The 24188-nt window shown below is 48.7% G+C and overlaps 1 protein-coding gene across 2 annotated transcripts in view; it reads left to right on the forward strand.

Moving 5' to 3' along the window:
• Positions 1 to 7373, forward strand: part of WDR37 (WD repeat domain 37) — a 58817-nt gene extending 51444 nt beyond the window's left edge. For both annotated transcript variants that reach the window (XM_082649304.1, XM_082649305.1), the window contains exons 12-14: positions 1300 to 1434; positions 1889 to 2003; positions 4895 to 7373. In XM_082649304.1, coding sequence (XP_082505430.1) covers positions 1300 to 1434; positions 1889 to 2003; positions 4895 to 5026 — 382 coding nt within the window. In that variant the 3' untranslated portion in view covers positions 5027 to 7373. The remainder of the gene's footprint in view (positions 1 to 1299; positions 1435 to 1888; positions 2004 to 4894) is intronic.
• Positions 7374 to 24188: the final 16815 nt, after the last annotated feature.

The raw sequence follows: 24188 nt of genomic DNA on the forward strand, positions 1-24188 counted from the left end.
ACGAGCTTTTGTGGGGACTTTTTCCCACTAATTTAGCAGAATGTTAACTGAAATTTAACTTGGCCAAACCTCCTGAGGCCTCGAGTCCACAGAGAAATCACAGGCAGCAGAGGGATCTGCCCCCAGAGCCTGGCCAATGGCCGAGCTGCTCAGACAGTGCTGTGCCTCGGCCCTAAGGGGCAGCAACACCTCGTTTCTGCTCAAGCCCTTACGGTGTCCTTGTTCTTCAGATAGGGAGTTCGGGTGGGTCATCAGGTTGCTATTCAGATTTACCCTTACTTCTGCCTTTCTCCCTGTGGTGCACGTGGCCTTTGATTTTAACATAGTGCCCTCCATCCATCCACGTTGTCAGAAGTGGCAGGATTTCATTCCTTTTCATGGCTGAGTAACATTCCATTGTGTGTGTGTGTGTGTGTGTGTGTGTGTATATATATATATATATAATATATATATATATACACCACATTCTCTTTATCCATTCATCTGTCGATGGACACTTAGTTTGCTTCCATGTCCTGGCTATTGTAAATTATGCTGCTATGAACATTGGGGTGCATGTGTCTTTTTGAATTAGTGTTTCTGTTTTTTTCAGATAAATACCCAGGAGTGAAATTGCTGGATCACATGGTAGTTCTGTCTTTAATTGTTTGAGGAACTTCCGCACTGTTTTCCGTAGTGGCTTTACCAATTACATTCCCGCCAATAGTGCGCAAGGGTTCCCTTTTCTCCACATCCTCCCCAACACTTATCTCTTGTCTTTTTGATGACAGCCATTCTAACAGGTGTGAGGTGATAGCTTATTGTGGTTTGATTTGCATTTCCCTGATGATTAATGATGTTGAGCAAATTTTCATGGGCCTATTGGCCATTTGTAAACCTTTCTTGGAGAAGAGTCTGTTCATATCTTTTTTTAAACTGGTTTTTGTTCTTGTTGGAATGAAATTTTTTCCCGTGTTCTGATTAAATTGATTGAAAGTTGCAGTTGGGATGGATTTTTTTTTTAATCGTCTGCTGTATAGAGATTTTGGCAGGTTCTGTCTCATCTAGTCCACCTCTTCTGGGAGCGTTTCCTTGCTCCGTTGCGTGGAGAAGTTGAGGTTGAGTAGGAGAGGTCAGCTGTGCTCGGTTGCATGCCCAGTGGAGGTTTAGGCGGGAGGGCCAGTGAGCGGGGTACACGACTCGCAGCGTCCACATCTCCACCCACCTGCCAGGGCCTCTGGCAGCAAGAGCATCTGTCTGTTACGCAGTGTGGACGCGAACTTCCTGACGAGGTTCTGACCCTGTGTCCTTCACTTGCAGCACCGTGACCTCTGCCGTGTTCACCGTAGGAGATAACGTGGTCTCCGGCAGCGACGACCGCACTGTGAAGGTCTGGGACTTGAAGAACATGAGGTCCCCCATCGCGACCATCCGCACGGACTCTGCCATCAACAGGTGACAGTGGTCCTCCTCATGTGAACCCTTAGTGTGGCTTGAAGGGGGCCTTGTGGCTTGTGTCTGCTTCATGTAAATTTGTGTTTACTTGGTAGAGCCCTGGGAAAAGTGGTTTAGACTCCGGGGAAAGTATTTTTTATTGATTCTCTAATGCATATCCAGTATTCTATAAATACTGAAACTTAGGTGTAAAATCATGTTGGTGTATTGAGCTTTGTAAGAATAAGAATGAGCCATTTATGGCCAAAGGTTACTGAGTAGTACATACGTGTAAGTTACATGTAAGGAACTTGGCCTGTTTCCTGATGCCCTAGGCAGATAATACCTGTGGTTTGCTGGTGTGATTTGCCTTGAAGTGTGAATAGTATGAAATCCCTTACTGCATCATAGTCTATAAACTCAGAAACTTGTGCTGTCATTGTTTTGTATGTAACCTGATTTTATCTCTTTGAAGGATCAATGTGTGCGTTGGCCAAAAAATCATTGCCCTCCCCCACGACAACCGCCAGGTGAGGCTGTTTGACATGTCGGGCGTGCGGCTGGCGAGGCTCCCACGCAGCAGTCGGCAGGTACGTGCTGGGGCCGAGTCTGTTCACAGGGAGCCTGGGGTCCTGGGCCCAGCATCACTGATGGATGGGAACTCCCAGCCAGTCTGGGCGTGTCCAGTGCTCCAATAGCCCTTCACAAAAAGAGAGAAATTAATTCTAACAGTGTATTTTATTTAACCAAATGCATCTGAAATAACATAATTTCAACAGATAGTCAATAGAAAAATATTCACGATTTTTACACCCATTTTCTTACTAAGTCTTTGGTTGCTGGGTTTCCATTGGAAGTACTTAGCTGTATTTGGAGTGCATAAAATTGAAAGCTGGAAACGTTGCCTGATACCTGAGCTGAGCAGCAGCTTTTAAGTTTAAACTGAGATAATCAGGCTTTCAGTTCCTGGTCTCCCCGCTGCATTTCAGAACTCCCTGGGCACAGCAGCTGAACTCACCTCCGGGCAGGCGTGTGTCGTTGTCCTGTGGGGGCAGTGGTCGTGGGTCCTGGGGGCACCTTTCCGTGGCGGTCATGTCTCCATTTAGATGCACTTTCTCGTAAGGCAGGGGGTTGCTCCCGTTTCATCTCGGACGGTGCAGTGCAGGAGCTGGACTCGCTGGGGAGCCTGGGGCTCCGCAGCACCAGCTCAGACCTGCTGAGTCAGCATATGGGGGGGGCATCTGGGAACCTGGGCAAGTCCAAGTTCCGGGCCCAGTCTTAGCGCCAGGGGGCAGCAGGTGGAGCTATAGTGGATGAAGCCCCTGCTTTTGGGCAACACCTGCAGGCTCTGCTCCATGGAGCCCACACACACCAGTCTCTCCCTGGCTTCCTTCAGCCTTTTCTACATTCACAGTGGAAGCTGTGTGGTGGGTCAGCCAGTCCCTTGTTGTTTCCAACAGGGTCTGTGCCTGACTCTGCAATCAGTGAGTGTGTCTGCACCCCCAGTCTCCTCCGCTGCTCCTCCGCCTTGTCCTGGGAAAAACCTCGCAGCAGTTGCTAAGCCGTGGGCCTAGGGCGGTTTTGGAGGCAGGCTGGCAGGTAGATTGGTAGACAGGGAAGACATCTCTGCTGTAAGTGGCACCAGCTTCCCAGAGGTCCTCTGTCCTTCAGACAAAGCCGTGTCTTCCTTTTTGCAGCTCTTACGTGTACCGTCCCAAGTTAGTTGTGGAGCTTTGTTTTCTTTGAGTGCACTTCATAGACAAACTACTCACGAAATTAGAATAACTCAGGAAAGCTTCACCACCCCAACAAAGCCATGAATTGCTTGTCCAGGCAACTTCACATTTGCGAACTGCTGGGTATCACCGATGCAGCACCTAAGCTGCACCTTAACTGGATAGGATTCTTTCTCTTAGGTGGGCCTGAGTGTTAAATAGAACAGCTGTACAGCGTGTGAGGTCTGTGTTCTGACCCAGGAGCCCAGGTCCCTTCATGGCTTTGAGAATCTTCTCCCTCAAGAAAGGGAGTTCCAAGCAGTTCTTCGTGGTACTAATTCCATGGAGACAGTTTCATTTTTAATTGTCTGTAAACATTCAGCCTTGTAGGAATTGTAGAATTCTGTTGTGCTTGAATTAATTTCCTCCTAAAGTGGTAGGTGAAATAGATTTATTTATTTTGCTTTCTTTTTTTTCTTGGCTGCATTGGGTCTTTGTTGCTGCGCACGGGCTTTCTCTAGTTGTGGCGAGCGAGGGCTACTCTTCGTTGCGGTGCACGGGCTTCTCATTGCAGTGGTTTCTCTTGTTGTGGAGCATGGGATTCAGTAGTTGCAGCACGGGGGCTCAGTAGTTGTGGCTTGCGGGCTGTAGAGCGCAGGCTCAGTAGTTGTGGCTTACAGGCTTAGTTGCTCCATGGCATGTAGGATCTTCCCGGACCAGGGCTTGAACCTGTGTCCCTTGGATTGGCAGGCAGATTCTTAACCACCGTGCCACCAGGGAAGTCCCGAGAGTTTCTTTTACTTATAGAATTTCTGTCAGCTTTTCTGAATCCTACCTCTTGTACCTGTTGTATAATATTATAGTAACATGTTAGTGTATGTATCTGCTATAAACTTTCCAAGTAATCTGCAATATTTTTTCCAACATTCTGATATTTAACTGAATCCCTGAAGGTGGCGGGAATCTACTTGAAAGGCCATCTGTTTTATCCTTGTTTTATTTGGCACCAAAGGTATATTTCTAGCTCCTTTATTACCTGAGCCGATTATTTGTTAAAGTGGTATTTGGGGTCTTTGAGTAAATTTTATTTACTGTTTCCCACGTCACCCAGCCTCATTTATTCATTAAAAATTTCCAAAGTGACCATTTATGTATTCTTCCTGTTGACTGTGATCTGACTGCTTTTTTTAAAAAATAAATTTATTTATCTATCTATTTATTTTTGGCTGCATTGGGTCTTTGTTGCTGCACGTGGCCTTCTCTAGTTGCGGCGAGCGGGGGCCACTCTTCGTTGCGGTGCACGAACTTCTCATTGCAGTGGCTTCTCTTGTCGCGGAGCTCAGGCTCTAGGTGCGCAGTAGTTGTGGCACGTGGGCTCAGGAGTTGTGGATCGTGGGCTTCAGAGCGCAGGCTCAGTGGTTGTGGCGCACGGGCTTAGTTGCTCTGCGGCATGTGGGGTCTTTCCGGACCAGGGCTTGAACCCGTGTCCCCTGCATTGGCAGGCAGATTCTTAACCACTGCGCCACCAGGGAAGCCCTGACTCCTTTTCTTGAAGAAAGAATCCTGAGGCGCTGGTGAGCCTCAATGAGTTCATCCGTGTTCCGACCCCTCTTTTCGTGGAGGCTTCTCCACCAGCAACACAGGAGGTGTCACTTGGACTAATTGTGTTCATGGCTCTCATTTCCGTTGGGTCGTTTGGGCGTGTGTGGTTCATCTGGTCCTGCTTGGGGAGCCCTGCTCTGACTGTGCTGTGTGCTTGGTCTCAGGGCCACAGGAGGATGGTGTGCGGCTCGGCCTGGAGTGAGGACCATCCCGTGTGCAATCTGTTCACCTGCGGCTTTGACCGGCAGGCCATCGGCTGGAACATCAACATCCCGGCACTGCTGCAGGAGAAGTGAGGGCACCGCTCTGAGGCTCCTCGGCAGCCAGGGACTGCGACTGCTGGCTCGCCTGGCGCTGGGGAGCCGTTGCTGTGGGTGGTGGATGCTGAGCAGGAGATGTGTGCTCTCTCCAAGCTGTACCCAGCCTGCATGAAGCGTCCAGAGTGTGCCCCTGTTGTTTATTTCTGTGTTGTGTGTGTTGGCATCACGGGCCGTAGAGGTGGAGCCCCTCCCGCGGCTGTTGGTGTTGAGTCCCTGGGTGTGTTGGGGTGACAGGAGGGCGTGGTGTCTGCGCAAGTGAAACATGAACCCTGTTCTCACTGGGAGGTGTCAGTGGTCTCCACGTTTCTGGAACGATGATCCGCTTCTGCCTTATCCTGGCAGGAGCGAGCAGGGACCTCATGCTCAGGTCTGCGTGGGGTTCCAGCGTGTGTTAACTCAGCTTCACGTCTGTGTTCTGTTACAGTTCTGTAAAATCAACTTGGATTTTAGAAGTTAAAAAAAGCATAGAATGTTGAATCTGCAACATTTGGATAGTTTATTTTGAAAAGAAAGAGTTTCTGCTCTTTTTATAGAAAATCATTTCAATCTCCTGAAGTCTCATGCTACCAAATTCTAAAATATAATGATTCTAATCACTGATTCCAGGTATTAAGCAAAATTTAAAGCACTTTAGTTTATAGCTGTGGTTATAAACAGTTTTTAGAAGTTTCAAATGACTTATCCATTGAATGTGACTTGACCTTTCTAGAAGGCCCTGCTGCCTGAAAACAAACCTTATTTATTTTCTACACCTTGGGTTTGCATGTTTCCAAGTGGGTTCACTTTCTGGGTGGTATTTGAGAGCTAATAATGCAAATAAATGAGTACTACCTCAAAAGCAAAGTATTTGGAAAACTTGGGGTGTCACTGTTACCTGGTTCATGCACTTTTTGATCTAGAGCTGGAACATGAGTTCGTTCAGAAGGCAGGAGAGGCCAGCGCAGCCCACGTACCTGAAGAGGAAAGGCTCCTTCCTCACTAGCTGCCAGCTCCCAGGGGGCGGGTGGCTCTCGGTGCCCCCTCTGCCAGGGAGTCTGTCAGTCTCGCCTTCTTGGGACTTTCTACCTGGTGTTCGTGAGCCATGTTTCTTGTTGAGTTACAGTCTGATAACGAGACATCTCAGTGCCCCCCCCACATATGTAACCCTTGGAGGCCAGCACTGGGACAGGCACTGGAGGGTGACATTGGAAATGATCGTGATGGCCCAGTCCTGGTCACTGCTTCCGTTTTGTGGTGTCGCGGGCAGAGCGTCCCTAGAGATGGTGCCTCGCCCATGGCTCCCTTTGCCTCAGGGCCTGCGGTAGACCATCTCAGGCCTCTTGCCCTGGGTCGTCGGGTCTGGTTCTGAGATGACTCCTGGCTGGGCAGGAGGTTGGGGCCGGGGAGAACCAGAGCGAGGGACAGACAGCAAGAGTTTTAGGGCAGCTTTATAACAACAGCAGCTCAAGAGCTGGTTATTAGAGTCTGACATTCCCCAACGCCAGGGTCAGGACGGCGCAGGCTGCCGCCTGCCCTTCTGGGGTCTCCACGGCAGGGCTGTCCACACATGCCAGCTCCTCTTCTGCTTCAGTCTCACGTCTGAGTGTCTTAGAATTACTTTTGGAAACATTGGGAAATGTCTGCAGGTCGCTAAGCCAGATTAAAGAACCAGATCTCTGCTGGATTAAAAAATTGGAAGCGTGTAAACACGTGTGTATGCGGCCACGTGGCCTGTGCAGACGAGGCTCCGCTTGCAGCCGTGTCTCCCTTGCCCCCTCCCCGTTCCTGCCCAGGGCTCGGCCCCTCTCAGGAGCAGGACCCGCTGCCATGGCTGAGAGGGATGTCTTCAGGCATCGTGAAGGAGATGGGGGTAGTGAGTGTGTGTGCGTGCACGTGTGAGTGTCCGCAGGTTTGTGCATGTGTGTGCCTGAAATGAAGTTGTGTGACCAGCTGCCTTGATCATATCTGAAATAGTGTTTGGAAGTGGAATTGGTTTTGTCCATGTGCCGACATGTCAGAATTTCATTTAATAACAAAGAGATGGGTGGTTACTGAAAACTGTGTTGATGGAGAATTTCACGAGAGGTATGTTGTTGGATGAAGGGGCGCCCTTTCTCAACCACTGCACATCAGCTTATGCAGAGCCAAAATCTGTACCTATTTTGGAATCTGAAGAATCCTATGTAAGTCATCTGTTGCTTAAATCTGTGAAAAGTTTCTTTTGGGGAGAAGGTGTGCATTTATTAGTGTTGTGTAGAAGCAGTTGTTTTCATTGTGTTGATGTAATTGTTTTTAAGTGTTCAGTGTCTTCAATGCAGTATGAAATTCATTAAAAATCCATGTTCTGTAACTACTGTTGTAAAAGTGTTGTTATTAGGAGTCTCTCTTTTTTTTTATTTTGCCTTTTTTTCATGTTTTTGCTTTGGTAAAGCATTGTTAATGGCTATTGAACATCACAATGATATAGAAGGTAAACAAATTAATTATAGTATTGCCCACTTAAAAAATTTTAATTTTAGACTTAAAAGCTCAATTGTGTTATATTTTCTATCTGTTATGCTATAATTTAACGATCCACATTACACTTCTCCATTCCTGCATCACCACCCCAAAATTTCTGAAGGGAGTTAACAATTTGACAAAATACAGGCATTTGCCAAAGTTCCTCAGAGTTTCATAAGATGCTTGTCCTGTTCTTACTACAGTTAAGCTTGTTTGAAAGTTGAAAAAAAATTGCAGTAAGAGAACATAGGCCTGTTTTCCATGGGAGAATGCAAATTAGGATTGGCTGCAGCTGCCTGTTCACCGTTCTGTTCTCACCCATGTGGATGGAGCCGTACCTGTCCTGGGAGCCCCGGCAGGTGGCAGGGCTCTGCCTGGCGTTTCTTGCCTGCCCCAGCCCTGCCTCGAACCAGGAGGCCTCGTCACCCACCTTGCATGGGCCTCAGGGGCACATTCAGTTCCCAGAGGGCAGAAATTCTCCACGATTACTCCCTCACCTTACTCTTCAAAAACATGTGAGTATTGTCTAGATTTCATAATTATATCTTCAGTTACATTTAAAAGTTTGCATATTAGTGTAAAGAACTAAGAAGGCAAGACTTGCTTTGATTTCATCAAAATGCCATTAAGACGTGTCTCCCTCATCTATAGATTTTCTGTTTTCCCTTAATAAGTTAGAAGTCAAGGAAGTTATTCCAAAAATCGGGAGCACCTCTGTTTTTTATGCAGCATACGATATGTAGTCCATATCGTGGGAAGAGGCTGAAAAGGAAATCATAAAAATTCTGTGAGTTTAAAATCAAATTTATTAAAACGATCTTTAAGCAGCTTTTGGTCAAAATGCAAGTAGATTGAGCAGCCCTTTGGCACTCTGAGGGCTGTGTGCCGTGTGGGCTGGGGCAGAGTCACAAGGGGCTGCTGCAGTCAGTTTGGTCCAGGAGGCGTTTCCAGAGAGATGACATTCAAACTGGAGCCTGAAGTTTGACAAAAGTGTCAGCAAATGAAAGCGGGGGCGAGAACAAGTGGGGGAGGGCACCCCTGATGGAGGTGCTTGAACAGGCCTTGGGAACAGCGGGTTTACTCCACATGCGCCAGGCACTTTGGCATGATGGGGCGGGGGTCCGGTTCCACGGGATTTGTGCTGAGGGGTGAGCTGGGGCAGTAGGGTGGGGAGGGCAGGGCTCTTTATCCCACAGTCAGGACAATTCACGGGCTCCCGTCATTGCGAGCACACAGGCATCCCGCGGTACCTAAAGGACGCTAAAGTGTGTGACAAGAATCCTCCCCCCGCCCCCCCCCCCCGCAATGGTATGGGAATGTGTTGGGAAATTTCAGCCACAGTTTAGAGACTGAGGTATTTTACTCCCTACTGCTGGGCCCCTTGTCACCACCGCCCCACAACTGTGTCCTCCCACCTGGGTACCAAGCGAGCCGTCGTTTTATGCTCCACTAACCCAAACGGGGCCGTCAGGATCCCTCCTGGGAAATTTTGGAACTAGAACTGAGAAAGTCCGTCTCTCTCCAGTAGTTCGTCTTCGTGAAAATAATGCCAAGTGCTTCAGAGTGTGAAGGGAAAATAACTATAATTCTGTGCTCGGCAAGACTTCCTTGAGGAATGTGTGTGCAATGATGGCTTGGGGAATAAACAAAAGCAGATTTCACCAGTACTCCTTCCCTAAGGGAACTTCTCAAGGAGGAACCGTAAGAAGAAAGAGTCATGAAGGAATGGTTCAAAGTGGGCCAGTGCGCCGGCGGACATCTGGGCCAAATTACGCCTGACTGGAGCTTGTGGTTTAAATGTCCATTTTTGTTTGGCTGGGGATTTGAAAGATTAAGTCTTTAAGTTATTAAATATTTATAGAGACATTTCAAGGGTAACCACAAAGAAAAAAAAACACTTTAGAAAGGTAAAAAAGAAATGCTTAAAAGTTACTGTAAGGGGCTGGGAAATGTAAATAAGAACTGGGCAAAAGTGACTTTTTAGCGTATTTCTTTTTGTAGTTTTAAAAATTTCAGAACCATTAAAATATATCACCCAGTATCTGAAAAGTTCCCATTTTATGCTAGCGACAAAAACATAAGGTACCTATTGGGAAAAATGTGACAAAAATAAAAAGAGGCTTGAAATCATCCATGGGAATATTTTAAAACTTTAACATAGACATTAAAAAAGACAAATACAGTGACAGACCATCATGTTCATTGATAGGAAGAGTCAATATTGTAAAAATGTCAGTTCTCCTCATACTGGCAAGTAGATTCAATGCAATTCCAATCCAAATCACCCCAGGGTTTTTTGAGGAATTGGACAATCTGGTTCCTAAATGTATTAGAACAAAGGCCAGAGTTAAGATGCTCAAGAAGAGAAAAGAGGAGGCCAGAAAGGAGAAGGAAAAAAAAAAAGATTACCTCAAGCCTGGCAGGGCTACAGTAAATACATGGAGGGGTTCACACAAGGATGGGGGATTGACCAGTAGAGCAGAAAGAAATCAAAATCAATTCATGCATATATGAAAACCTGAAATGTTTCAGCTCATATAATCACAGATCAGTGAGGAGAAAGTGGCTATTTAATTAATGGTTTTAGTACTACTGGTTATTCATGTGGAAGAAGGTAAGGAATTTGGATCCCTACCTCACACCAAAAGAAAATCAATTCGAGCATTGTATGTTAAAGGCAAAACACTAACATATAAAAAAAGAATATTTTTATGACTTTGTGTTTATTAAACAACTACCTAAAAATGCATTAACGATACCAGAAAAGATTGATACATTCAACTACACGAAAAATGAAAAGGTCTGTGTATTAAAGGAGTCCTTATAAGGCTGAAACAGTAGGCCACAGAGTGGTTGTAACATATAATTCACAAAGGGTTAGCATCCCAGACAGCGCACAGCAGAATCCGAGAGAATGGGGGAACTGGGTGGCAGACGTGAATAGGTACGTCACAAGAGAGAAAACATAAATGTTGTTGGTTTGGATATGAAAGGATATGGCAAATCAGAAGCACTCTCTTGTAGGTCTGGACATGTGCAGTCACTCGGTGTGTAGTAGGGACACAGTTTATTAAAGTGTCATGTCGGGAGTCCTTGCCTGACTATTGAAATGAAGATTCCTGGGTCCAACCCCAGAGCCACTGACTCAGAATCTCTTGGGTTAGGATTTAAGAAGCTGCATTTTACACAGGCTTTTGTTTGTTTAAGCTCCTGTGCAGTTTGAGAGCTGCCGTCCTGGAGAACCTTTTGCACTTGTGCACCAGGGGACGTATGCAAGGTCGTAGCAGCAAACATGGGACAACCCAACACACATCAACAGGGACTGGCAAGCAAATCATGGTACGTCTACACAGCAAAATATTATGTAACAAGATGAGTGACCCACATGCAGCTACGTGCAACTGTTGATATGTATGAAACCTTGTGAGGCACGAGTCAGCCCAGCCACACGCGTGTGATCATGGCTAAGTATTTCATGTGATGAAAACCCAGTGTTCCAAATGGTCGTCTCGGGGCCAGGAGAGGGGGTGGGGTAGGAGGAAAGGGTGGGATCAGGAAGGGCCCAGAGTTGGCAATGTCCAGTTCCTGATTTGGACAGTGGACACACAAGTGTGTGTTCCAGTTTTCACACTTTATAACTTAAGTATCTCTACAAATATTCCTTTAGTGTATCTAATATCATATAATCAAAAGAGTAATGTAAACAATTCTAAAGAGAAAGTGTGTTATTCCAGAGATGGATCAAGTGAATGCTGGTAAAATGGGGAAATTTGGAGTAATATTTTTGACTATGTCAGTCTCAAGCTTATTGCATAACCCTATTTTCTTTTTTCGCTTACAGACATGTAGTTTTATTCTAAAATGTCTGATTTTCAGTCAGTGTGTACCTTCCATGGGAGGAAACGCAAAGCCAATTTTATTCCGAGATAATGTTCTTGAAAAACAACCGTCACCAAGGAAATTGTCAAAAGGCAGAGTGTTATGCTGTCAAAATTGGGTTGTTGTCAAATACATTTTGGAAATCCTGGCTTTAAAGTGGGAAATGTAATAAGGATTTCATTTACCAGGTGTGATCGTAAAACAATAAAAGTTTTCTTATGTTCTCATAAAATGGGGACTGAAGGTAATTTCAAATCTAGGAGACAGTCCAAAAATTGTGTTGAGCAGGTGCCACGTGTCAGAATAAGAATTTTTATTCTCACAGTCTGTGTTTTGGGGAAAGAAGCATTTATTTGGCTAGGTGGATAAGTTCTGGTATATTTGCTGAAATATAATCAGTTTATAAATATAATGTATATGCATTACTAATATCTTCTAGCTCTGAATTGATTCTCAATAAATAAAAATGTCCTACTGGTTAACTTTTTTTTTTTTTTTTTGCTGTACGCGGGCCCCTCACTGTTGCGGCCTCTCCCGCTGCGGAGCACAGGCTCTGGACGTGCAGGCTTAGCGGCCATGGCTCACGGGCCCAGACTCTCCGCGGCATGTGGGATCCTCCCGGACCGGGGCACGAACCCGTGTCCCCTGCATCGGCAGGCAGACTCTCAACCACTGCGCCACCAGGGAAGCCCCCTACTGGTGAACTTTTAATTTTCTTTTTCAGTGATAAAATTAATTGTATATATTCTATAACTAAAGTCTCTGGTATTATATGAACCTGATTTTCCTTTTTTTAGAAAAGATTTTATTGTGGTCTGTGTAAAATACACTGAACATATTTTGACATATTCTCCCACGAAATCACCACCACAATCAACGTAGTGCAGTTAGAACCCAAAAAGGTGTATTCATACCTGTGCATTCCCTGCGTCCTGTGCCTCCATACCCCCATCCCTGTAGCCACTGGTCTTCTTCCTGTCACTAAAGATTGGTTTGCGGGACTTCCCTGGTGGCACAGTGGTTAGGAGTCCGCCTGCCAATGCAGGGAACACTGGTTTGAGCCCTGGTCCAGGAAAAGATCCCACATGCCGTGGAGCAACTAAGCCCGTGTGCCACAACTACTGAGCCCACGTGCCACGACCACTGAAGCCCGCGCGCCTAGAGCCCATGCTCTGCAGCAAAGAGAAGTCACCGCAATGAGAAACCCGTGCACCGCAAAGAAGAGTAGACCCCGCTCGCCGCAGCTAGAGAGAAATCCCGTGTGCAGCAATGAAGGCCTAATGCAGCCATAAATAAATAGGAAGGGAGGAAAGGAAAGGAAAAAGAAAAGGAAAGGAAAGGAAAGGGAAGGGAAGGAAGATTGGTTTGCATTGCCCAGAATTTTATATAAATGCAGTTACATGGTCTCTACTTATTTACTTGTTTTTGCCTTCATTCAGAAAAATTGTTTTGAGATTATTTTGTGTTATTGCCTGTATCAATAATTTATTCTTTTTATTGCTGAGTAGTATTTCACGTATGAATGTGTCACATTGTTTATTCATCCAGTTCCTGGCTGTTACAAATAAAGCTGGTATGAACATTTATGGTAAGTCTTTGTATTCACATATACTTTCAGTTTTCTTGGGTAAATAAATACCTAGGAGTGTAATGGCTGGACCATATGGTTAGAATATTTTTAGCTTTTTAAAAAACTCCCATGCAGTTTTCCAAAGTGGTTGTACTGGAGACTCTGGTTTCTGCTCTGACATGTAAAGAGCTTGGCGATTGTCTCTCCTTCCCACATAGCAAGATAAAAGGTGAACAAACAAATCATTGATATTTCTTAGGTCTCGTAGAGGACTGAGGGTCAGAGGGCAAACCACTGCTCCGAAAACTGGAGAGACAGATGGGCGATTCAGAGAATCACAGCTTCCGAGAAGCAGAAGCTTCTGGAGCCGGATGAGTTGGGCCCTTAAGTGGTAACCTGATGAACTGCTGAGAGTGGGCTGGCTTGAGATAAAGACCCCAGGGGCCACCGCACTTCACCGGTTAGGTTTCCAGGAGCTCCAAGTTCCCATCGTGAATATCAGAGGAAAGTTCCCTCACCTTTGGTCATAAGCCCACAGCTAGCTCCACCACAGACGCCTCCTCGTCAAGGGAGACGCTTCCCCAGAGCCGTGTCTGACGTGGGGAAGAATGACTCGGCCCCAGCCCCCTCTAGCCCTCCTGTCCCTTGTGAAGGTCACAGCCCAAGGCCCCAGGCGCACTGAAAGATGGACCTAATCCCAGGTCTTCAGAACACTTCGCATCTCCCGGCCTGACCACCACATAACTGGCTCCTGTAAAATAGCAGTGGACTTGGACATGGCAGAGGTGCTGGAGTTATCCAGCCAGGACTTTAAAACAAGGGTGATTAACATGCTAAGGGTGAACAGTGTGCAAGAAGCGATGGGAGGGTAAGCAGAGATGCGGAAACGCTAAGAATCAAAACCCCCGGGACAGTCATGAAAAATGCCTTTGAGGAGTCTTTCAGTAGACTGGACCTCGAGAAAGCTTCAGTATGGGTCAATAGAAATGTCCCAAACAGGAATGCAAAGAGAAAAAAAATGAAAAAAAAAGAACAATATCCAGGGGTTGTGGGACAATTACAAAAGGTGTGATATCTACATATGGGAACACCAGGAGAAGAGAGAAAGGAACAAGGAAAAGATTTAATAATAGTTGAGAATTTTCCAAAGTTAATGACAGAAAGCAAACCACAAATCAGAGAAGCTGAGGGGATACCAAGTGCATAAATGCCAGAAAATCAACACTCGAGCACATCATATTCAAACTGTGGAACACCAAAGACAGAATCTTGAAAGGTGCAGAGAAAATACACCATACCTACAGAGAACAGTGATAAGATTAACATCAGATTTTCCATCAGAAACCAAGCAAGAAAAGAGTGGAGATGAATATTTAGTGTGTTTTTGTTTGTACAAAACAATCATTTATTATGCTCATAGATTCTGTGGTCTGGAGTTCAGAAAGGGCGTATCAAAGATGACTTTTTTCTCCTCTGCAATATCTGGAAGACTGAGCTCTGGAATTATCTGCAGGTGTCTTCTTGTGTGTCTGGCACCTGAGCTGGGTTGACAGAAAAGTTTGGCTCAGCTCAGAAGCTGCATACCTGCGTGGACTGGTCTTACAGCACGATGGCCTCAGGGAAATCAAACCTCTTAAATTGTGGCTCGAGGTGTCAACAATTAACGTCCCAGTCTGCGAGGCAGAAGCAGGAATTGGCTGCACAGCCTGTCCCGGGCACTGTCCTGAGTACTTTGTGTATTAGCTGCTCATTGAGCCTCATGACCACCAGGGAAGTAGTGCGATTATCATACACGTTTTATAGGTGGGTTGGTCCTTTCCCAGTGCCTCACCGCAGATGGGAAGAGGAAGAATGAGGTTCTGGCTGCAACAGTTCAGCTCTGGGGTTGGTGCTGACGGCGCTAATAACCCAACACTGGGGTTGGGTTTCTGCCCACCTGGCCCCTGGGGCTCCCGGGCTGCAGCCGCGCCTCTGGCTGCCCTTGGTCCCCGCACCCGTTCTGACGGGCACGAGCTCAGAGCCCTGCCCCCGCTCTGCGGAGCTCCTCCCTGACTACGTCCACATGTGTCACTCCCAGGGGACAGAGTGGGTGGCGTCTGCCTCAGATGGGATGTCTCCTGCCCCTGCCTCAGCCTGTCTGCTCTGTGCTGCCCGCAGTACCCCCGCGAAGCTGCCAGACACAGAAGCCCTCCCCCCGTCGAAGTTCTCTCTTGCTTCCAAGGACTTTAACATTTCCCTGGGGAAGTGTCCCTCCCCCAGCTCTGGGGACCACACCTGAGCATCATGGGCTGTTCCCTACAGTCATTTCTGGGTCCAACCTGCAGCCTGGGCACAGCCGTTCTGTGGGCGTCTCCCCTGAGCTGCGGGGTGTCCAGGAGCAGTGCAGCACACCCCTGTCCCAGGGTCCCGCAGCAGGTACACAACACAGGAGAGAAGGGCAGTGAATGTGTCAGGTCTAGTTCCTTTACAGTGTCCGTGACGTTTTTTCCAAACCTCTGTGCACTTCTCCCAGTGGTTGCCTCTTGAAATAGTTCTCCTGATCTGAAACTACAAGCATTTATAAATCAGGGTTTCTGACATCTCTCCTTGAGGCAGGATGGCTTGCATTTCCCTTTTCTGTCTGCAGAAATGCTGTGGTCTCACCTCCTGACCCTTCCTGTTGATGGACCCTTGCCCAGGATGATCTTGGCCTCTGACTTTACACCATCCTCACATCCCTGCCAGGTGCCCTTACCTCCCCCTGGTTGTTCAGTCCCCCGGGCACCGGCTTTGCCAGGTCACCCTACTCTGCGGCCCCCTTGCTTCAATTGAAAGCACTGCTGTCCAGCTGCTAATTGTGTTCAACCTGGTGACCACTCTTACTGTTGTTGACACCGTTTAATTTCTTTTTAAATTGCTTTGTGTTCGGTTCCACCAACTAGCGCGTCAGCTCCTTGGGACCAGAGATCGTGGCACGTATGTAGATAGAGCACAATGACTTGCTCATAACAAGTCTCAATAAATATTATTTATTGAAGAACCTGGAGAGAGTGATCACTTTGACACTCCCTCTCAGTGAGCGGCTGAAATCCCAGTAATGGGAAGCATGGAAAAGCCTTCCTGACTTGAATAACTGTCGTCATTATGACCAGTTATTACCAAAAGTAAGCACTTTCCCCTTTACATACTTATTGAATTCTCATCACAATCCTTCACTGCAGGTATGATTCTGTTGAAAGATGAGGGATTGGGGTTCAAATGCAGAAGCTGCCTTGCTCAGAGCTGAGGGGTGAATGGGGTCTTTCTGATGCCAAAATCTCTGTGAAAACAGCTTCCACCCACTAAGAGAAGCAACTCAGCCAAGTGCCCAGATGGGCTGAGATCAGTGCAAAGAGATTCTCGGGTCCTCGGCGCCCGGAGCAGGGCGGGCAGCCGGGTCCCCTGCTGGGTGGGTCAGCGGCAGGACCTCATCAGGGGCAGGCTGTCCGCAAAGCAGCCCTTGTTTTCAGTGAGATTTCAGTGTCCAGAGGACTTTTCTCTTTGAAATGCAAAGTAGTCCTCGCTAAGGAGCCGGCAGTTCTGAGACTTGAGTCTTTGGATTTATGTGGAGAAGCTTAGTGGCTGGCAGGGCGAGGGCAGCACTAAATCCCTGCACGAGGTGCCCGACGTATTCCTTCAAAGAGATAGCGTGCAGTTTGGATGCTTGTGGGAAAGGAGATGAAAACCAGGCATTACAGCCAAGGTGGACAGAGGTCACTACATCCCGGAGCTGGAACGTAGCCTCATTCCCAACCATGCGCTTTCGTCCTCCGCTCTGGCTCCACCCCGCTAATTCCGGAGATGCAGCCCCTTCACAGTCATCTTGGGGGTGGGGGGAGGCTGCTCGGTGCATCAGGCGAACATTCACAAGAGCCCCCAGCTGCTTCCACCGTGAAGGTGCGAAGGCTCATCGCTGGCTGCCTCAGATGGTCCTTCCGCCACGTCCAGGCCATGTCCAGGAGGCCTCAAGAGTGTCCCCTTCATCCCGGGCTTGGTTGTCCGGGTGTCAGAGCTTCACCGCTTCAGCCCAGGGAGTAAATCAAAGGCTTTTTAGTGAAGATAGCAATTACAGTTCCCTTCTGCTTCCCCCTCTGTCCCCTGGGAGCTCCCAGGGACAGGGGCAAAGGTCAGAAGTCATGCTGGACGGAACTGACACTCGGTTCCTCAGCCCGAAGCAGTGTTTGGGGCAAAGCTTGGTAAGGAGAGTCCCCAGGGTCCCTGCCTGGCCTCTTCCAGACACGAGTGTCTGAGTCCCAGCAAAAGTGATCATTCATCCATCTGTGACTCCTGCTATGCTGAGAATCCAAATGCAGAACGAGTTCCAAATGCAGAAAGAGTGTTTCCTTTTTCAAATGTCAACAAACGAGTCCTCAGGTTTATCCACAGGTAAATAGCAAGTGCAGTGGACATTTTTATTCATTTTGGCTACCGAGTTCCTGAACCCACTTCTCTGCGCAGCCCACCCCCTGTCCTGTGCCGAAGCAGAGCCTGCGGCCGGGAGCTGTGTGCCTGGGTCACGGAGGAAAGTGGGCCGAGTGTGTGTGTGTGTGTGTGCTCTCCAAGGGCGAGTCCAGCTCAGCCCCAGCCTGCGGGGACTCAAGGCCAGAGGGTCAGCCTTGGTCCGACCTCTGCATTGTCAGCTGTCAGTGTGGCTGCCCCTAGGGCGGGGGCGGTTCTCCGGGACACGCCCAGCAGACACCCAAGAGGCAGACAGCCCTCCTTCCCGCCCCATCACATAGTCACGACAGTAAGGGTCGGTTTCCCGCTTCCTGTGTGTCCACCGCATGGGGAGCCTGCAGTGACCCAGAAACAGCTGTTGCTTTGGGAACAGTGCGGCTCCTACCACAGCCCTGGCTGAAGCATCCTCCCAAGTGGCGGTTTGAGAAACGCGAATTCTCCGAGTGCCTAAGGGAATCATGGAAGTGGGTCCACTTCCTCCCCCTTGGTTTCCAGAATCTATTTTCCCGACATGGGGACACGGCTCCGTTGGTTTACAGTTGGTACTACGTCGTGAATGATAGCATCCCACCTGGGGGTGCCTCCCGCTGCTGCCCCTTCCAGGCCACCTCACCACTCCGTGGTCTGGTCCGTGGTGGGTCATGTAGTCACCGTCCTACCTCTTGTGACGTCAGGGGCGTCCCTCGGTCTGCGACGTGACACTCAGTGCCTGGGTGGCACCAGTGTCCAGACTAAACGCTCTCATCAGGCCGCCTTTCTGGGAAGAAGGACCCTGACCTGATCCACTTGCTGCTGGGTGCCGCCTGGTCTCGTGCTGGCAGGTGTGATCACCCAGCTCAGCTTCGGCTGCAGCAGCCTTGGGGGAAGGACCCACACCCTGTGGCCATGCCATGCCTCCATCTGCACCCCTGTGGCAACTTTTCTGTGAGGCCCCAGAGTGTCAGAGGACAGAGGGGCAGGCTGTTACCTGCCTGCCGCAGATGCTCTCGTGGCCTCACCTGAGATACCATGATGGTCACCTTCTGCTTCCAGCCTGAGCCCCATCCATCTTCCTCCCCGATCCTCCAGCCTTTCTCATTCCCGGTCCTGGGCAACCAGGGGGCCATTTGTCATCCCCTTTATTCTGTACGTGTCCTTCCTCACCTTTGGCTCGTTTTTCCTCCAGACTGAGTGGGCCTCCAGACCTCTGCTTGAAACCTGATTACAGGGGGAGTCTCCCCTCAAAATCTCACGAGCCACTTCCTTAAAGTTAATCTCTTTCTATGTTCACGTCCCATTGGGTCAGTTTTTTGGAGACCCCTGGCTGGTAGGTGTGGCCCTAAGTGTCCTCTCTATTTGGGCAACTGACCATAAGACTTGAAAAGTGAGGAGCTGCCCAGCCCTTCTCCCACCCAACCTGAGGATGAAGGAATCTTCAGAACACCCCGTCCTCCCCTACCTCTGCCCCCACCTCCGCCTCCACCCTGAGATCTCACACCCTTGCTGTGCTTAATGGGAAATAAATATAGACAGAAAAACATTTTAAGAACTCCCCATCCTGCCCGGGAGGAACGTGTGTTAGGGTTTCAGACTCGGATGATACAAAAGCTCACCTGCGACCATCACACTGCAGCTCACCAGCCCCGTGTTTGGCTCCAGCCCTAGGGTGACAAGCAAAATAGTGAAGTCCCTTCCGCGAGCCCGTGGATGGGCAGAGAATGTTGTTGGGAGACACTCAGTTGAACTCTGGGATGTCCAGCCCGTGCTGAGTCCTGTAGAACTGGGACTGTGAACACCGCTGGGTGATGCTCTAGGTGTTTCCCATGCCCGAGAGCCACCTGACTTAGTATTCTGCGGGAAAATGATGGCCATGCCTACACTTCATGTGCAGATCTGGGGGGGAGCGCTCAGAACACCTTAAGTATGTGCAGTGTTTTTTGAAGCACTGAAATATTACAACTTCCCTGGTTCCCCTCAGGGGCGGCCCTGGGCACCAGTGGGAAGAGGTCGCGGCAGTGAGAAAACGGAGGGAAGGTCCCAGGGACTGAGACGCTGAGTCGGGGTATGGGGGCATCTTCCACTCCCAGCCCTGGGATACTCTCCGTAGTTCACTGACAGTAAATCCATAAGGGCAGCACCTGGGCCATCCGTGCCCAGGCACGATCATTGTAAGGAGACAAAGGTTTTGGAGTGGACTGTGCCATTTCCTTATGGGGGGCAGACCCTCCGTGGACTCTGAACCCCTAGAGCTCTGCTTGATGAAAAAGGCCCAGCACCCCAGGAAAGCACAATTGTACTTGATATTTTTATTCGCTTAACAGAAACATTCACTTCTCAGATTTCACTGAAGTGCAATTTACAGAACTTAGAGGTAAATTAACATGTGTAAATTCATATTTTAAGGTTTTGGATTTTTGTTTTACAAATATTACAAATGTACATCGATTGGTACAATATTGCCATTCAATCATGCTTTTCATGTACATACCTTCACTTAAGAAGTACTATTTATTAAGTTCATTTTGCTTAAAAAATGCTGAAAATTAACTGGGTACTGTTGGGCAAGTTTTTTTTTTTTTCTCCCTTTTTTACTGATGCTTACACAGCAGAGTGATAGAAATCTAGTGCCTGTGTAAAAAGAGGCCCTAGAATCCAGATCATTTGTCTTTATCTTGAGAGGATATTTCATCTCTCCAGCTTTGATTCTGAAATGAGTTGAGAACTAGGTATTTCCTTCCCCAGGGATTGATGCTGCCTGCATGTCGCTGCAGGAGTGATATTTTTTGGTCTAAATTTCTAGAGCTGTGGCATCAGTGTCCCTTTTGGTGGACAGGCTCCAGGGGGCTGAAGGGACTGGTAGGTCCCTCTGGACAAGAAGTCACAGGAACACGCCAGGACCTCTTCGTTCTGAGCAAAGACCTGACCTCAGGTCAGTGAAGTGGGGCTCAGGGGTGGACACGGGCCTGAGACTTAACGCTCGGTTGTACCAGGAGCCAGGGGTTTAGGATGGGGAGTCAGCCAAGAAAAAAAGGAGGAGGAAGGGCAGGGAGAGGAAATGCGAGAAAGAAGAGGGAGAAGAGGTAGGTTGGGGCCGTGGTGGCAGTGGCCCCATCGCTGTGGTTTTCCAGAGCCGTCCCTCGATGGCTGCTTCCTCTGTCTCATGTTTCCGCTTCCTCATCCCCTCACCCCCCGCCATCCTTTACTTGATCTGATTCAGAATTTGTGGGGGAGTCTTGTCAGGAGCCGGCAGTGTCCCCGCGTTCCCAGAAGCAGCCGTGCTGCAGCTGGGGGTGAGTCAGCACCGCGGACAGCGGCGGATACCTGGCAGCCGTGACGTCCCCACCGCCCTCCCCGCGAGTGCCCGTCACTGTGCCCGGAGGGGCCTCGGAGCGCGGGTCTGTCCCTCCTGAATCACAGAGCTTTCGGTATTTCACCCCACCCCTGACCCCCGCAAGGACTCAGCTGGGACAACCTTTCGACATGCGCGGGGCGGTGGGTCCCTGCTCCTGGATGGGGAGGGCGGTAGGGAAACCAGCAGGGTTCACCGGGCTTTGCTGGGTGTTAACGAGGCTTCTGCCATAAGACGTCACAGCCATCGAATCGTGGTACATAAACAGAGATTTTCCTAACTTTCCTTTGGTCTTATTAGAAAGTGCTATTTATTGTATTTTGGACCAATTCGATGATTTCATTAGAATGGCTTCTTAAAAAATGGGTATAGAAGTTTCTCTAAATTAAAAATGTCTACTTTGTTTCAAATGTCTTTTTAAATTTTTTTAAACAAGATATTATAGACACATCTTGAAATTTTTAATCTAAAAATAGGATTTCATCAAAATATTCTGGGCATTGATACACCGTGTATTTACTATTTATGGCTCTCCAGACGTGATAAACACTATACCAAAGAAAAAAAGAAAGAAAGAAAGAAAACATTTAACTTTATTGATAAGAACAGAATTCTGTGAAAAAGAATCATGTGGGAAAAATATGAGCTGTGTTTCCTTGAAAAGCAACTCAAGTCAACATTTCTGAGGAACAGCGGACATCAGACACTGTAGTGGCCAGATGGGTACATACAGACTTAGAAAGGAACAAAAAGGAAACAGCAGTTATAGATCTGCAAAATAGACCCACAAATCATTTGCTCAGCAAAAAACAAAACCCAAAGATAATCCTAAATCCAGTAACTTGCTATCACACGTTGTGGGATCACGTGCTGGGAGGGGACAAGCGGAGCCACCGACCTCCTGACCCTCTAGGGCTGGGTCCTGCCAGGAGGACCAGGCTGGGAACTGTACGTTGCTTACGTTTTTCTCCCTGATCGGAAGTGGTGTGGGCTTGGGAGGCAGATGGAGGTGCTGCCGACTTTATTTGGATGTTAGCGGGAGGGCAGATTGTGGGAGGGTGGATGCGAACACGGAACAGGGCAAGTGTGAATCACGGAGACACAGGATGGTGGTCGAGGCAGGTTCGGCAGGTGGGGGGCCCTTTTGTTGGCTCCGTCCTGATTTCAGGGTGACTCAAGTGTTTGTTCTCCTCACAGAGACCCAGGTGGGGAGGTGTGCGGGCTCCTCTGGACTCGAATTCCCCTAATTTTTCTAATCGAAAGATGCAGGTAGACCTGCATAAGTGGTGCTGGTGCTCCCGGGGGCCTGGAGCAAAGGGAGATGCACCTCTGCGCTTGGGGCTGACCTGAGCCAAGCCCTCCAGCTACCCTGGTGCCGGGTTCGAGCCCGGGGTCCTCTCCTCTGGCCTCTGGCCGTCCCAGCCCTCCTGTCCCGTCCCCACCCGCCTGTGCCCAGAGCCCGGGGTCCCTCGTCCCTAGCTCCCTCTCTATTTCCCACTCACTCGTGGCAAAGCTTCAGGCCCTGAAGTGCACTTCTTGCTGCCCTAGGGACTCTTCTCTCATCCATCTCTCCCTCCGAGAAGTGCCCTCCTGACCCGACAGACAAGTCCCCACGCCGGTGCTAATGGGTGCCAGGGCCCTAGGGGTGGCTTTCTCCAGGAGCAGATGTTTATACATGAGGAAGTTTGTGTGGTTCTGGAGAGCCAGTGCCTCGAACCCTGTGGGGTGCTCATCGTGGGTGGGTGGGCGCCTTCCAAGCCCCTAGAACCAGGTCCCGTGGGCAGTGCCCTCTGTGCCCCTTTGTGGGTCGGCTCCCCCACATCTTCCCTGCCGTCTGCTCCCTGTAGTAGGAGCTCGTTCATACAAAGCATGGACCACGTCTCCAAGCAACAGCTCAGAGTGCTGTGAGCTGAGCTTCTGGTCACAGATTCCAGCCAGGACTGGACTGTGCCTCCTGCTTTCAGAGCAGGGCTCCAGAGACGGGGCTCAGAGTGTCTGAGTCACAACCAGCCCTGAGGCCTCTGGTTCTCTGAGCTTTGTCCTGATGCCATGTCAAATGATCAGACACTAACATAAACTGGCCTTTTGATCCTAGCTTTTGTACTGAATTAAGATTTTATTTCCTCAATTTGTATGAAAGATTAATACGAGTCATCTATTTGCAAAACCATTTTCATCTCTCTTGAAACTTTATGCTGGAGAAGTTGTCAAATACCCGGTCCGTTTTCTCTTATAAAAGAACTTGAGTAAGTTTGACTTTATATTAAATCCCAGGAAAAGTTTCTCTCTCCATACTTAGTATCTCTACTTCTTGTTCTCTTGTGACAATACCTACAACTCACTTTGTTTTGCTTTTGCCCCGTTGTTATGAGAGCTTTGTGATGCTGCACTTGCCTTTCTTGGGTTAAGTGAGGTGCCCGGGCTGCTACAGAGCTTTGCTATTTATATTCTGGACGATGAATCTCAGATGCGGATCTTTTAGATGGAGGAACGAGAGCCTGGTTAACCGGCATGATGGAGCCAGAAATGAGTCCTCGGCGGTGAAACAATTCAAGGCATATGATGACTCGAGATGTCACGGGGGTGCCACCCTCCTGCGTGGACAGGGGGTCAGGACCCCGCCCCTCACTCAACCCCGGACGCCCCATGTGCTCGGGGGAACCTAAAGGGGGCAGAATTCTGCCTCTTGCACTTCGGCAGCTGTTTTAAGTGAATTTTTTTATTGTTCAGGATGGAGATCAGAGAACCGAGATGAGAGAGCTGGAGGCCCCTCAGGCCTAAGGGGACAGTTCTGTGAGTTTCTGTGCTTGCTTTCTGATAAAACTCAGTTAAAAAGGCAGGACTTGGTCTGGGACTTGGTTTCCTGATTGATTCCCTGGGTAGGGGGGACCCTATCAGCTCAGACCTTGTCCAGGTGGTCGGGTCGTCATCTGCCAGGGAAGCAGCTGCGTCAAGCCATGGGCGTGGGGCCCGGGGCTGCGCATCTGGGACCCTCGTCACCAGGACGTGTAGCGGTGGTTTCTTCATGCCCTAAATCTTGGCCCCCGGGTGCTTTGGAAACTGTTCCTTTGCTCTCTGCAAGAATGGTCTCACTCTCTGGTCCTCTTTTAGGGGTTCTTTAATATCATGTGTCTCAAATCATTTTGAAAGGAGGTGGAGTGAAAAAAATAGGAATGAACATGATAGCTCATCCTTACTGGCTTCTTTGGGGAGGAGCCCATGGCTTTTCTCTTCACTTGTGGCTTATCCTGAAGTCTCACACACGCTGTGCTCGTGGGAACCCCTTGCTCAGGAGGTGTGTGGCGGGGAGGGAAGCGTCGGGGATGGGCCTGGTTGGTTCTCACCGGCCAAGCCTCGGCACTGCTTTTCAAGGCATCCACTCAGACCCTCTGGCCCAAATGGAA

Source organism: Grampus griseus (assembly GCF_964374135.1).
Source record: "Grampus griseus genome assembly, chromosome: 2".
NCBI lineage: Eukaryota > Metazoa > Chordata > Mammalia > Artiodactyla > Delphinidae > Grampus > Grampus griseus.